Source organism: Spinacia oleracea, chromosome 5, assembly GCF_020520425.1.
Source record: "Spinacia oleracea cultivar Varoflay chromosome 5, BTI_SOV_V1, whole genome shotgun sequence".
NCBI lineage: Eukaryota > Viridiplantae > Streptophyta > Magnoliopsida > Caryophyllales > Amaranthaceae > Spinacia > Spinacia oleracea.
The window spans coordinates 3,394,719-3,409,409 of NC_079491.1; the positions used below are offsets into that span (position 1 = coordinate 3,394,719).

Sequence of the window (14,691 nt, forward strand, 5' to 3'; positions counted from 1 at the left end):
ATAGTGCTCTGATGAACCTAAAGCCTCGTAAACTAGCTTTCCCGAGTTTTCAAAAAATTCGTTCGTAAACTTCAGCTCGCACAGAACACCTTCGTAGCGAAGTACAACCACCCAAATTCGTCGATGGTGTGATCAAACCCGTACTCTCGGTCTAAGTAAATCCGTTACGCACCCTGTTTTATATTATTATAATAAACATAAAAAATATTACAGTTTGTAAATAAAAATAAATAAAATTAAATACGTAATAATTAAATTTTCTTGTTTATATACATACCTCAGTAACATATTTCTCGTCAGCATCGTAGTGTTGAACCGGCACGACACTATTGACTTTTATCCAACTCAGGAATGCAACTACAGTCTTGAGTTGGATAAGTCGGTGAAAACTCATATCATAAACTCCAAAGATAATTCCGGTACTTCAATTTCAGCTTTGTCTGCCATTAAGTTAATCTGAAATTGAAGCAACGTCTTTGTTGTCATGACTATGCAACGAATATAAAAAATGTATTGCGTTAGGCATAGCTTAGGGGCTCATGCAATGTAGAATAGAAATGAAATTTGTTTACGGAGCATTATTAATTATTAGTAAATAATAATTTACAAATAAGAAATATTTTTAATGAAATAAAATTTATTTGGATATGTTACGTGTGTTTGAGAAAACATGAGGTACAAATTAAAAATAACGATGAGTAAAATTTTGAAAAAGTCGGTCAATTAAGTATGGTGCTATATTGCTTATGTAAAGGACAAATTCAAACCTTATTTTCATTTACTTTGAGGAAAAATTGAAGAGAATTTATATTTAAGAAAAATAAATCAATTTTTTTTAAAAGTAAGTGTTACTTGATTTCTCTAAATTGGTAGCGGTTAAAATAGAAGTAATTTTTTTATTAAACTTTGACTCTTTTTATTTTAGAAATTTTAAATTAGAGTTCGAGTAAGAATGTAAGATACATTGATACGGAATATAGCTTAGAACATATGTTGTACTAAAATATAATTTGAGTATATGTTAAAACTCGTGTTGTATGTTAGATTCCACATAATTCATCTTTATTGTTATATTTATCATATACATTTTAGTCTAGGTTAGAATACATAGTATAAAATATAACAGATAATTTTCAATGTATACATGAAACGTCTTTTAAAGTTTGAAAATTCAACAAATGCCCCGATTTTTTCACAAATACAACATAATACCTTCATTAGAGTACTACTATCCAAAGTCTAACACCTTTAGCCATTTAACCATAACTAACCTAATTAAATCCCTAATCAATCCAAATAATTACACTAAATGACCCTCTAATTAACCCCTCCAGGCCCCAACCAACACCATTACCCTTTGCCTTAGGTCAGACGGCCAAGATGTAGGTCCGTTATGGGTCAATCACATATTTTGTTAACTTTAATTGAGTATATCATCACATATTTCTAATGTAGGGTTTTATGTATGTAATGCGCAAATAAAAAAAAACACATGAGTACATTACCAACGGCGATTTGACATTTGTTATACAATTAAAATGACGGGTAGAATAGTAGCTCCACAAAACATTCTTGTTATGAGGAGAAATATCAAGGTAGCGTCAAATAGTGGATTAACTAGTTGACGATTCAAGTCGTAAGTTGCAGGAATGATCTTGAGATGAGATCGAAAGATCAGTTCCTTATCAGTATTAAAGAAATGATTCGATACTAGATTTTTTTCTTCAAGATTTGTAAGTTTGTGAAAAACCCACTAAAGTATATAAACAAATGTACGTAAAATATATATACTTACAAAAATTATATCTACTATATACATGTATTGTACAAAATAGAAGAAAAGACATCAAAATTGATTTAACATGATTTTGGTACGTACTTTATATCGGCATTTCCAATATAACATGACATGAAAACATCACATAATTCAAACTATTAATTAATTCCCTTGATAGCATAATGTGACGAGTATAACTACATATATATAATAAATAAAATGATTTTTAAACTCTAATATTTACAATTAATATAAATATTAATTGTATTCTGGGCTTTATTTGGCTGAACTAAATGGAGCTGAACTGAACTAAATAGAACTGCAATTACGTTCAAAAGAACAAGGACTCATAGCTAATGTTTCATCAGTCTAATTCCCGTCCAATGAGGTACCCTGGACTAGGAGGATGATGAATACATTTACAATAACAGTAGCCTTGAAGTTCAGCTTCAACTTCATGATCATCTGAAAGATAATCAATCATGTAGTATAAGATTACATCGAGATATTAGTAATTGAAAAAACGAGGGGTCTTCTTTCTCTTTGCGTTTTCTTTTTAACAATTGAAAAAACGAAAATCAATCAGGACATATGCATGCCAATAACACTTCACAAAATAATTAGCTTAAAAATAGTTTATATCTACTTCCTTGTAGACTCAGGCCCGTCCGTGGGGGTTGAATTGAGGGGCGGCCGCCCAGGGCCCCCGAGGACAAAGGGCCCCAAAATATACAACTGTATTATACGTTAAATAAATTATAAACACAAATATTAATCATAGAATGCTAGTGGCTAGTTGGTTGAATCCTATTAAATATCTCTCAAACAACAGGGGTACGAAACCCAATAGCTGAAATTTTGTTAACATTTTTTGGAGGTTTTGATTTTCTCTGTTTATTTTGATATTAATCCTCTTCTTCTTTAAATGGACTTATTTTTATGGGTTCTATAAACAAAATATTTATGTGCAAATTTTATAAAATATTGTGTCATTAAGAAATACGTAGTACGTGCAAATTTTTAAACATTGTGTCATTAAGAAATACGTAAAATATGGCATTGTATATTCATATGTGTTGTTAAATATGGTTCAAATATTTAAAGGAGAAATAAATATACTCGAAATGCCATATGTAATATGTACATACAGTGAATATTTTAAGACCTCACACCATATATAAGGGCCCCCTTGAGACCCCCTTATCGTGATTCGCCATGGGCCCCTAAAATGTCAGGACCGGCCCTGTGTAGACGTAGACTAGTTGAGTAGTGCATTTCAACTAAGATAATCCTACTCCGTATCTAACTGTTTGACTACGTCAAGTCAGATTATGGACAACCATAATGTAACATCACAAATTCTTATTTACAAGTGGTGTACAATAAATATTGTATACCAGAGTAAAAGTTAACTCAAAATGTTTAAAAGTTACCTTTCTATATGTAAAAGTTATCTATTCTTTAGTGATAAAAAATTTCATTTTAATAAATATTATTTCTTCAAATTTTCTAATAATGTATAAAATTAATTATGTAATCCTTTACAATGTTTATCTACCAACTATTCTTATATAATACTTCGTAATAAGAATATCAATTTAAATGAGAGGCCTCCAAATCCTCATCTAAGTATTCTCATTCACTCCCTCCAAAAAACCCATTTACACCCTAGATTTCAAATTCAAAACACTTTTATTATAATTGATCATTGAACTACTCCATATAACACGATCAATTTCCATGTAAAGAAACAGAGCGATTTCCTTCAATATTGCATAAAGATCCAACAATTCCCTAAATACGTTACTTTTTAAGTTATTTCCCACCATACCGTCCACGTAAGCAAGGGAGAAAGAGAAGTAATTTTTTTTTCCGGTTCAGCATTGAACCGCTATATGAGATAGCGGTTTCGTTTTAAAGCAAACCGCCATCTCAGATGGCGGTTCAATGTTATAAACCGCTATCTCAGATAGCGGTTTGTATTAAAACAAAACCGCTATCTCAGATGGCGGTTTACTTAATTGTAAATTATTTTTAACATGAATTACAGTTTAAATAGAAATATAATTTAGAAGTAACCTCTTATGACATCAATTGTGTCTGTACCTCAGTGGATAGAGTGTGTTGTTTCAACGCAGGAGGTCGTGGGTTCAAATCCTACCTGATGTGTTTATTTCTTTTTAACCATTTATTAATATTAATTATAAACATTTCTAAATTTAACTTATCAACATTAGTGTCTGTAGCTCAGCGGATAGAGTGTTTATTTCCTAACCAAAAAGTTCGTGGGTTCGACCCCTAGCTGATGCAGTTTTTTTTTTAACCATTTATAAATAGTACTACCTACGTGATTATAAACCGCTATCTCAGATAGCGGTTGACTTAAGTCAACAGCTATCTGAGATAGCGGTTTAGTGTCGATTCGTTAAAAAAAAAGAGACCGGTTTTAATGCTGACCTGGACGATATGGTGGGAATTAAGTTAAAAAGTTGCGCATTTTGGGAATTTGACGTTCTTTAAACAATATTGAAGGAAATCGCTCAAAGAAACAAAACAAAAAACTGTTTTCTCTTGCTCTCTCATACCAAAATTGGAAAACCAACTTCTCTGTCATACCTAGAAACATTGAATGCCATGAGCCCATGACATGCACTCATTTCCGACCACCGCCTTGGTCTTATCACTTGAAATAGCCAATCACTTTCATTCAAGCACAACCTCAACATTGCATTTTTGTCTATTGTTTTACTTTTATCTAACTTTTTTATTTTTATTTTTTTACTTTTTTACTTTTTTATTTTTTCAAAAAAAAGTTATTTGCTTAATAAGTTATATTTGTTGGTTTTGTTTCAAGGTTTGGTTGTATTTAGTTGATGGTTGCCTTCCATCTTCCATACAAGCGCACAAGTGGTTCTACTCTTCTCTCAAATCCTTCCTCAATATATTATCTCCGTCTCTTTTTGTTCTTTACGTTTGGTATTTTGCATGCGTTTTAACGACTAATTAATGTACATTGAAATTCCTCTATTTTTTTTTAAAATCAGGCAAATTACGTTTATTTATAATGTTTTCACTTTTATCAAAATTCTGATATTGGGAAAATGAGATCGAATGTTTATTTCTTTTGTTTATGTTTATATGTTTGGTGTGCTCTATGTCTATTTTTTTTATTTGAATTAGGACCCTGTAGAAGGGAGTGCTTCACGTCTTCAATATAAGCAAACAACAAGAGATCAAATGTTTATTTCTTTTGTTTATGTTTATATGTTTATGTTGTATATGAAATCTAATTGTATTATTTTCTATGTTTCTTTATTTTCTTCACATTATTTAAGAATCATACTATGTACTTCTTAATCTTGATTCAATCTTTCAGATTCTTTAATATGGACTACTATTATCTGATAAAAACTTTACTACGTGATGACCCACATGAAAAAAAGTTGGGCGTCAGTTTTCGGGGGTAGTTTTCCTTCAATATTGCATGGTTATTGTGTGCCTCTTGCATACTAGACATATGAAATGGAAAGGTTGCCATTATTGAGAGGATTGTCATGAGATGCTTATATTCAACTTGAAAACATAAGGATTTGGCCATGATATCTAATTATTATGGAGAACATGATTTATCTTCCCTCCGTCCCGGAATACTTGCGCCATTTTAACTGGACACGCTTGTTAATGAACAACTTTGACCACCAATATCTTGAACTACATATTATATAATCTTATGAAATATTAATATTTTGAAAACATTAATTAAGATGAAGCCAACAATATATTATATACTAACATTTGTTTAATTTTCATATACTAGAAATAAAATATGGTCAAAATAAATTATGTGAATAGTAAAAAAGTCAAAACAATGCGAGTATTCCGGGACGGAGGGAGTATACCTTTACCTTAAAAGTGTTTATTTGATCTTTTATTATATCATGTTTAGTCACTCGATGAAATATGCTTAGGTATATATATCAAAGGAGACAGTTAAGTTATTCTTGAGTTGGGTTATCATTTTCATGTTTATTCACTCTTTCTCTATTGTGTGTTCTGATTTTTAACAATAGCTCAACTTAGGCGGTAATTGCGCGCTTGACTTATGAAAATTTAAGTACTCAACTTGAAGTATAAAACATTTATCAAATTGCTTATGTTTATCTTATATGGCCTTTTTCATTGATTTAGGGTTGCAGTTAAATGTTTAAGGGTATGAAGATTTGACATTTGCTACTTAATTTGTGAAGACACAAATGCTCACACCAACTACTAAAAAGTAATTTTATTGGTGCCATTGGATATTGTACGTGCGAATATCTAATATATACCCATTGTAGAGTTTATTTTGACACATTTTTGTGGCATTTTGTATCAGGGCTTTTCTTCGATTATTTATTTAATATTAATGCATACCATTATTTTGATTAAAACTATTGTACTAGGATATGACTCTCAATGATATGACAAGGCTCTCATCTATATTCATCTTTGTAACTTTTTCTCACTTTTAAGAATTTGTAGATTCCAACAATGATAAATTGATAGGGGATTTGTACACCTATTACAAGTACTCCCTCTGTATTTATTTAAGGGATACACTTGTCTTTTCCGGCCGTATTTATTTAAAAGATACACTTGAAATTTTTAGTAATTTATCAACCCCACCATCTAATTAAATAATCTATTTACACCCCATCCCCACCCCCCATCCCCTAAAATGACATGGTCCCACTTGTTTTACTTATTAAAATATCTACCCAACCCCACTTGTTTTATTACTTTATTTCATTCAATTCTTTTTCTTAATACCCGTGTCCGACCAAGTGTATCTCTTAAATAAATACGGAGGGAGTATTCTAAACACCATTCTCCGATAAAGACACATTTTTTTTTGTTACATGAAGAGTTAGTAAGTTAAAAAAAAAAGCTGATCATCAAGACTACTAGCAAAAAGTACTTCATAGATTAAACATAATTACTTTTAATAGAAGCAAATTGTTCTTATTAATCCATCCCTTTCTCATAAGATTAAGTTAATTACGGAGTAACAATCTTTATTTTATATATCCCGTGCTAATGCACGGCCATACACTAGTTAAAATATTGCATCGAAAGCACACTAGTTAAAATAAGTTAAGGCTCTCTTCCTCTTTAACCAAGATCTCGGGTTTGAGCCTTGAGAATGGAAAAAACCTCAAATAGGAGAGATACTGCCCATCGAGCTACCCATACAAACTCACACGGGAGATTAGTCCACCCGTCGTAGCAGAATAATAATAAAAAAAAAGTTTAAAGGTATATCTACATAAAATAAATTAAAAAAATAAAAAAATCCGATCCTAATACAACCAGAGCCTGGTTAATATAGGCGACACCCCAAATTAGGATACAGTTTTGAGAGAAGATTATCCTAATTTCTATTTACTTTTCCTTTTTAGAAAAAGAAAAAAAAAATTCGGTTTGTACGGGCCCGACCCAGGCCAACCTCGCTTGATTCATGCCAAAATTTTCAAACGGAGGTCCAAACACAGTTCAAGTCCACGTGCTCTCGTGCCGGGCTAGACCTTTGTGCATAAGCCAAATTTTAGTCAATTTAACATGCTTTGTCGTGTCAGACCGGGTGGTGCCAAGCTCAGTTCATTCATGCCTGTCCGGGCCAATAATTTAAGGAAGAAGGCTCAGACACGACCCAAGGCCACGCGCCCTTGTATCGGGCTGGGCTTTTGTGCCTAAGCTTAATTTAGCCAATTAACGTGCTTCGTCGTACTGAGTCAGGTGGTTCCGTTTCTTGTCGTGTTTTTTCAAAAAAAACGAGACCAAGCCCAATAGGAAGTAAGTTATTTTATGAAGTACAATAAGTAGGACATTAACCTATCATTTTTCGTTTTCCACTTGTCAATTGTCATGCAAGTTACAATCCAATGCAAAACATTTCTCTTAAGGAACAACTCCTTCATAATCAGTTCCATTTGCCAACTTTAAACGCGGTAACAGCTCTTTACACAATATTTTGAATCACCTTTCTCACCAGGAACAACAAAATAAAACATAAAATAAAACATAAACTAAAATAAAATAAAATAAAATAAATCCGAAAATAAAATAAATAAAACATCTATCCAAGTAGAAGATATATTGAAGTACTGGAAATGTTTTCTTTTTCTTCCAGAAGCGGGAAACCATCACTTCTCCACCTGCAGTTGTATGATACCACTATTTTATTCCTGACATAGTCAAATATACTCAACATGATCAAACTATAACAACATTAAACTGCTTAATTAATAACTAAAAAAACGGCGAAATAAATTATAATTAAATCAGCAGGTGAAAATCAGAAGAATAATGAACGATTCAGGAAATTATCAAGAACCTTCACCTTCAATGAAGCATGATGTGTTACCATCATCGCCATATTTACAGGGAGTATATTATGAACAACACAAAGGTTGACAGTTGCTGTAAACCTTCAAAGCAAGCAACAAGGAAACTGCAGTGAATGTTCCTGTATTACCAAGTATAAAGATAACTACACAAAGTTACAATGAGGTTGGATCTCACAATATGGGACAAAGAAGACTAGAAGAGCATAAATAATCAAGTGATAGTATTACCTTTACCATCTTACGTAAACATTAACTCTGTCATCAAAACAATATTAAAGAAACGGCAAACAGACACAATACTCATAGCTCACAAGTCAACCACATACACAAAACCCAGCTAATGTTTCATCTTCACTGACATAATTAGATAGATTCACACATCTATCTTGATCTCGTTTCAGTCTCCATTGTGACCTACAACACCCAGCTAATGTTTCATCAGTCTAATTCCCGGCCAATGAGGTACCCGGGACCAGGAGGATGATGAATACATTTACAGTAACAGCAACCTTTAAGTTCAGCTTCATCTGAAAGATAATCAATCATGTACTATAAGATTACAGTCGAGATATTAATGACATAACCATCCACTCAAGTATATATATATATATATACCTGGTAGGAGAAAAGATGGGCCCAAGCATTGGCAAAAGTCAACGAAGAAATATCTGGCCCTTCTGATCACTTCCGCAAAAAAAGTCATCACCTCAGCATCAGGATCGTCTTTGTTCTTTGCCTCAAAGTTCATATGCTGGAGGAACCCAAACCCCAACACTACTATTTCAAACCGGCCAATCTTCACAAGCTCAAAGTTTGAACCCTGAAAAGTTCATTCATAAGCCAGGTATATATTAATAATATAATAATATAATTACGTGGACCCACGAAAAAACAAGGCAATACAACAAATGGGAACTGAACTATTTTCAGGAGAAGAAAACCACACCTTCTCTCCATTGAACAAGCGCAAGGCTACAGATGCATTTCTAGCTATCATGTCCGTACAAGTGTTGTTGCCCCTGTACTCGAGTCCGAGATCCGGGAACCTAAGAGAGAGGTCTTCTTTGTCTTTGCGTTTTCTTTTTAGCAATTGAAAAAACGACATTCAATCAGGACATATTCATGCCAATAACATTTCACAAAATAATTAGCTTAAAAATAGTTTATATCCACTTCCTTGTAGACTAGTTGAGTAGTGAATTTCAACTAAGATAATCCTATCCGTATCTAACTGTTTGACTAAATCAAGTCAGATTATGGACAACCATAATATAACATTCAGAACACAAATGATAGAGCTATATGAAGCTAGTAAGGAAGATCAGTAAAAAAAATGCAAGATAATTAGTACAGTAATACCAAAGAATTGGTTAACAATAAAGAAAACAACCACCTCAGTATACCCTTCTCCAAGTACTTATTGAACTCCTTGAGTTTGGAACACAAGGTATCAAAATGAGGTTCCCCGCCACTTCGGAAGCTACAGATGTCAGCAGGATGGTGAATATCGCGAGAACAACAATAGAGGCAACCGTGAGTATCAGCTTTCTCTGCAACAAGTGTAACCGAAATGGCAAAAAGGATCATCTAATGGTAATGATAGTGCAGAAATTTTCTACTACATAGTAAACAAAGTCATCCACACCAAGAGAGTAGAACAATGAGATCAAGTAATCAAGTATACATGGGTTCAAAGAGTGTATAACCTGGTAGTATGTCACTTGTCCCCATGCAGAGTACTTTTTTTAGTTTCTATCAGCTCAGAAAAAAAGGTCTGCACACCGGATACGCCCTTTTCCTTAACCTTGAAGTTCAAATGCAAGATACGGTCGCCTGTAGAAAGATATCCTACGGCGAGAGGGCCAGCCTCCAGAAGCTCAAATTCTCTGTTTCCAAGTTCATTTAAAGCTACGGTTGAATATTTCTCCTTAACGGCTTCAGATCCCACGTCAATATCTTTGTCGTCAAAGTCAGACAAAATGACACTAAACAAAATTATAACCAAATATGTCAGTATATAAATTTACTCCCATACTAAAGCTCAATCAGTAGAGTGCACATAAAGAGTAACGAGGAGCTAGTAAGCAAGAGCAATTAAAAAACAAGATAAAGCTACTAGTAAGAGTATATAGCCAATTAGCCAGGTGTACGTACGTGTGTACCTTCCTTAATCTTAATCCTTATTCGGTTCATAAAAACTTTACTTGGCCTATGTTCATAAATAAAGGCTTGAAAACCTTGCTTAGTAGCTTACCCTATCTTCATAAGACAGCCAACTCAATCAAGTGGTCAAGACTCAAGAACACAATGATCAGAAAAACGTGTCTACTGGATATGGAAAAAGGTATTGTATTACGGTGTATGACTTGCATACTTTCAGCCCTCAATCATCTAGCTCGTAAACTACTTGTAAGAATACAATGAATTGAATATGGGGTGATCAGTATCCCCAACTAAAAACAGACTCATGTTTCCAATCCCACATCTAATAAGACCACACCAAATATACTTGTGGAAGAAATCAAATTACTAGTCGTATTATAATAACAATGATTACATTCATGATACACAGACTACCAAATAAACAAAAATATCACATAAATGGAGGAAAATATTGGCATTAGAATGCAGAACAATTATCTAATGAAACCAATTACAAAAATTTTGTATATATTTGATTTCCAGAATTCCTTGCTTTTCTACACAGTAACTGGTTGCAACATGTAATTATCTTTGCCCTACACTAAGGAGTTTCTTAGCACAGGAAAAATAACACATGAAAATGAGATCATCTATTAACCAACCCACACAATCGAATCTATGAACTGAATCCCCAATTAAAAGCTGATCCATGGTTCATTTGCCAATCCCCCCACATAAAAGGCTTTAAATTCAATAAATTCAATAAATCCAATCAAAACAAACAAATTCACAAGCACAACCAACTCAATTATACAGTAGCTCACACTTTATCATTACTTAATGGAAAAACCCTGTTAACGATGTTCAAATTCGCAACAAAAACCAAAAAGAAAACCCTGAAATGATGCATAAATTAAGGTGCTTAATAGAAAAATTCACCCATTGTTATTTTCGCGACGTTTGGAGTCGACATCTTTGCTCAATCGAACCGCCTTCCTTTTCCGCACATCAAGTATAGGTCTAAAAACAAAAAAATTAAATGTATGAATCCACAAAAATCAAGTTCTGCAATTCCAATTGATTAGAAATTGCAACTCGACATCTACAATACCAAACCTAGTTGTGAAATTGGAATCGAAATCAAAAGGCAGAATGATGATAAAAACTGTACCTGGATTTATTTCCGGTGTCGAATTCATGTGCATTTATTCGAGTTAGGCTTTATTTGGTTGGGAGGAATTGGAAGGAAAAGAAAAGAAAGGGAAGGAAAAATAATGTTTCTTATATTTGGTTCAAAAAATTATATGGGAAGTGAAAGGAAATGAAGGGAATTGGAAGGAAAGCTCACTGTATAAAAGTTTCACTTTCCTTTTATCTCAAAATTGGAGGAATTTGGAAGAAAAGAAAAAATTAAATCTGTCAAACAAAATATTAAAGCTTAAACACACGTTTTTTTCTTTCCTTCCCTTCTCTTCCTTTACTAATGTTGTACCAAACATGAGATTCCTATCATTTTCTTTCATCGTACCAAACATGGGAAAATATATTTTATTTCCTTTCCTTTCCTTTCTCTTCCTTTCTCTTCCCTTCCTTTCTCTTCTCTTCCCTTCCTTTACTAATATCGAACCAAATAGGGCCTTAGACGATGAGCACCTCTGCGCCAACCCAAACCCTTTTCTTCCCCAATTCCCTTTTCCATTAAAAGCTTCTAAATTTGGCGCGTCCAAGTTATATTAACGAGGCTCTCGCAATTTGGATTATACACCCGGTTGCACAGTGCTCAATTGCTCATTGTGCACCCCGTTGAACATTTATTGAAAATCTAATGAACAATGAGAACGATTTCAATGTACATGTACTAGTGAAATATTTAAACTATATGTTCTATGAATTTGAACTATATGTTCATTGGCTATATGTTCTTTGGGTATGAACAATATGTTCTTTGTATTTGAACTATATGTTCTTTGTAAAACAGGGTGCACAGTGAGCATTGTGCACCCGGGTGAACTATATGTTATATTAGGATCGGAATTTTGTATTTTTTTTATGTACATTTAAACTTATTTTAACTTGTGTATGTAGATGGAGAAATTTCAAATTAATCTGCTTAATTGGCATATTCAGTAGCATTCTCGTAATTATAATGAACAATATATCCCCTCAAAAAAAAAGTTAAAAAAAATGGTGAACAATATACAATCTAATTGCAATGTACAATCTAATTGATAATATGATACTTTTAAAAACTAAAAATAAAAGAAAATAATTTTAATATAAAAAGAGATTGTACATTTAAATATGTGGATTGTATATTTTGATAATTTATTTACGAAAATACCCCTTAATATGTTTTGCTTGCCCATCATGGAGATTGGCTGGCAGAGCTCATGCCCGCACATTGGCACGGGATATATAAAATAAAGATTGTTACTCCGTAATTAACTTAGTCTTGTAGAAAAGGGAAGGATTAATAATAACATTTTGCATCTATTAAAAGTAACTATGTTTAATTCGTGGAGTATTTTTTGCTAGTGGTTTGATATTTATTTTTTATTTTACTTACTAACTCTTCATGTAAAAAAAATGTGTCCTTATCGGAGAATGGTGTTTATAAATTCTTGTAATAGGTGTATAAATCCCCTATCAATTTATCATTGTTGAAATCTACAAATTCTTAAAAATGAGAAAAGGTTGCAAAGATGAATATAAATGAGAGCCTTGTCATATATTGAGAGTCATATCCTAGTGCAGTAGTGTTAATTAAAATAATGGTACGCATTGACATTAAATAAATAACCGAAGAAAAGCCCAAATACAAAATGCCACCAAAATGTGTCAAAATAAATTATACATGGGTATATATTAGATATTCGCACGTACAATATCAAGTGGCACCAATAAAAATACCTTTTAGTACTAGTTGGTGTGAGCATTTGAATCTCCGCAAGATAGCAAATGTCAAATCTTCATACCCTTAACCATTTAATTATTGGAACCCTAAATCAATGAAAAAGGCCATACAAGATTACCATAAGCAATTTGATAAGTGTTTCATACTTCAAGTTGAGTACTAAAATTATCACAAGTCAAACAATTACTATCTAAGTTGAGCTATTGTTAAAAATCATAACATGCACACAATAGAGAAAGAAGTGAATAAACATGAAAATGATAACCCAACTTAAGAATAACCTAACCGTCTCATTTGACACATATATACTAAGCATATTTCATCGAGTCACTAAACATGACATGATAAAAGATCAAATAAACATATCTAAGGTAAAGTTATACATAGTAGTTCAAAGATAAATCATGTTCTCCATAATCATTAGATATCGTAGCCAAATCCTTATGTTTTCAAGTTGAATATAAGCATCTCATGAAAATCCTCCCAATAATGGAAACCTTTCCATTTCATATGTCTAGTATGCAAGAGGCACACAATAACCATGCAATATTGAAGGAAAACTACCGTCGAAAACTCACGTCCAACTTTTTTTCACGTGGATCGCCACGTAGTAAAGTTTTTATCAGATAATAGTAGTATGTATTAAAGAATCTGGAAGATTGAATCAAGATTAAGAAGTACGTAGTATTATTCTTAATAAAAGTGAACAAAAGAAAGAAACATAGAAAAAAAAAACAATTAGAGTTCATATAAAACATAAACATAAAAAAATCCTCCTTGCTTGATTCGATATCTTGTTGTTTGCTTATATTGAAGACGTGAAGCACTCCCTTCTAGGGGTGTTAATGAGCCAAGCCTGCTCTTGAACTATTTGATGCTCGGCTCGCTAAAGCTTGTTCAAACCTCGGCTTGAGCGGGCTCGATTCGAGCTCGAGTTCGACTCGAGATCTTAACAAGCCGATCCTGAGCTATCCTAAGCTCGGTTCGAAAGCTCGTGAGCAAGATCAAGCATTTTAAGAATAATACTGTAATTTTTACTGCTTCATATGAATAAGTGGAGAAAAATGATATGAATAAGATTTTACTGTAATTTTTTTTTATTTGAATTAGGACCCAGAAACTCAAGCTCTAAATTTGTTGTAATTTCTACAGGGTCCTAATTCAAATAATAATAATAAAAAAAAAAAAACATAGAGCACAACAAACTATTTAGTAAAAGAAAAAGTGGTACATTAGTTTAGACTTCAGAGGGCGTTGGTGGCATGCAAACTGGAAATAACTCATACGTTCCACCCTACTCCATTAGAGATAATTCAAAATGTTTAAAAGAAATATAACTTTGTCCATCTCTTTTTGTTTTTTACGTTTTTCTTTTTGGATGTCCTAAAATATATTTTACATTTCCTTTTATATTATCACATAAATGTTTTAATATTTTATCAAAATTTGTGTCCAATGATTATTTTAACCAA

General features: G+C 32.6%; 1 protein-coding gene across 7 annotated transcripts; it reads right to left on the reverse strand.

The window, feature by feature from the left end:
* Positions 1 to 7,708: 7,708 nt before the first annotated feature.
* On the reverse strand, positions 7,709 to 11,599 carry LOC110777067 (uncharacterized). 7 transcript variants are annotated; one of them, XM_056828575.1, is made up of 7 exons: positions 11,477 to 11,599; positions 11,245 to 11,325; positions 9,557 to 10,148; positions 9,110 to 9,242; positions 8,779 to 8,983; positions 8,157 to 8,690; positions 7,709 to 8,001 (listed from the first exon to the last, which is right to left on the reverse strand). In XM_056828575.1, the coding sequence occupies exons 3-6, from the start codon at positions 9,748 to 9,750 to the stop codon at positions 8,602 to 8,604; spliced, it is 621 nt and encodes a 206-aa protein (XP_056684553.1). In that variant the 5' UTR covers positions 9,751 to 10,148; positions 11,245 to 11,325; positions 11,477 to 11,599; the 3' UTR covers positions 7,709 to 8,001; positions 8,157 to 8,601. The 7 variants fall into 7 exon arrangements, with proteins under 7 accessions (XP_056684553.1, XP_056684554.1, XP_021837368.1 ...); XM_056828576.1 differs by lacking the exon at positions 11,477 to 11,599 and having other exon boundaries at positions 9,557 to 9,713; positions 9,870 to 10,148; positions 11,245 to 11,468; XM_021981676.2 differs by lacking the exon at positions 11,477 to 11,599 and having other exon boundaries at positions 8,157 to 8,282; positions 8,392 to 8,690; positions 11,245 to 11,468.
* Between the last annotated feature and the right edge of the window lie 3,092 nt (positions 11,600 to 14,691).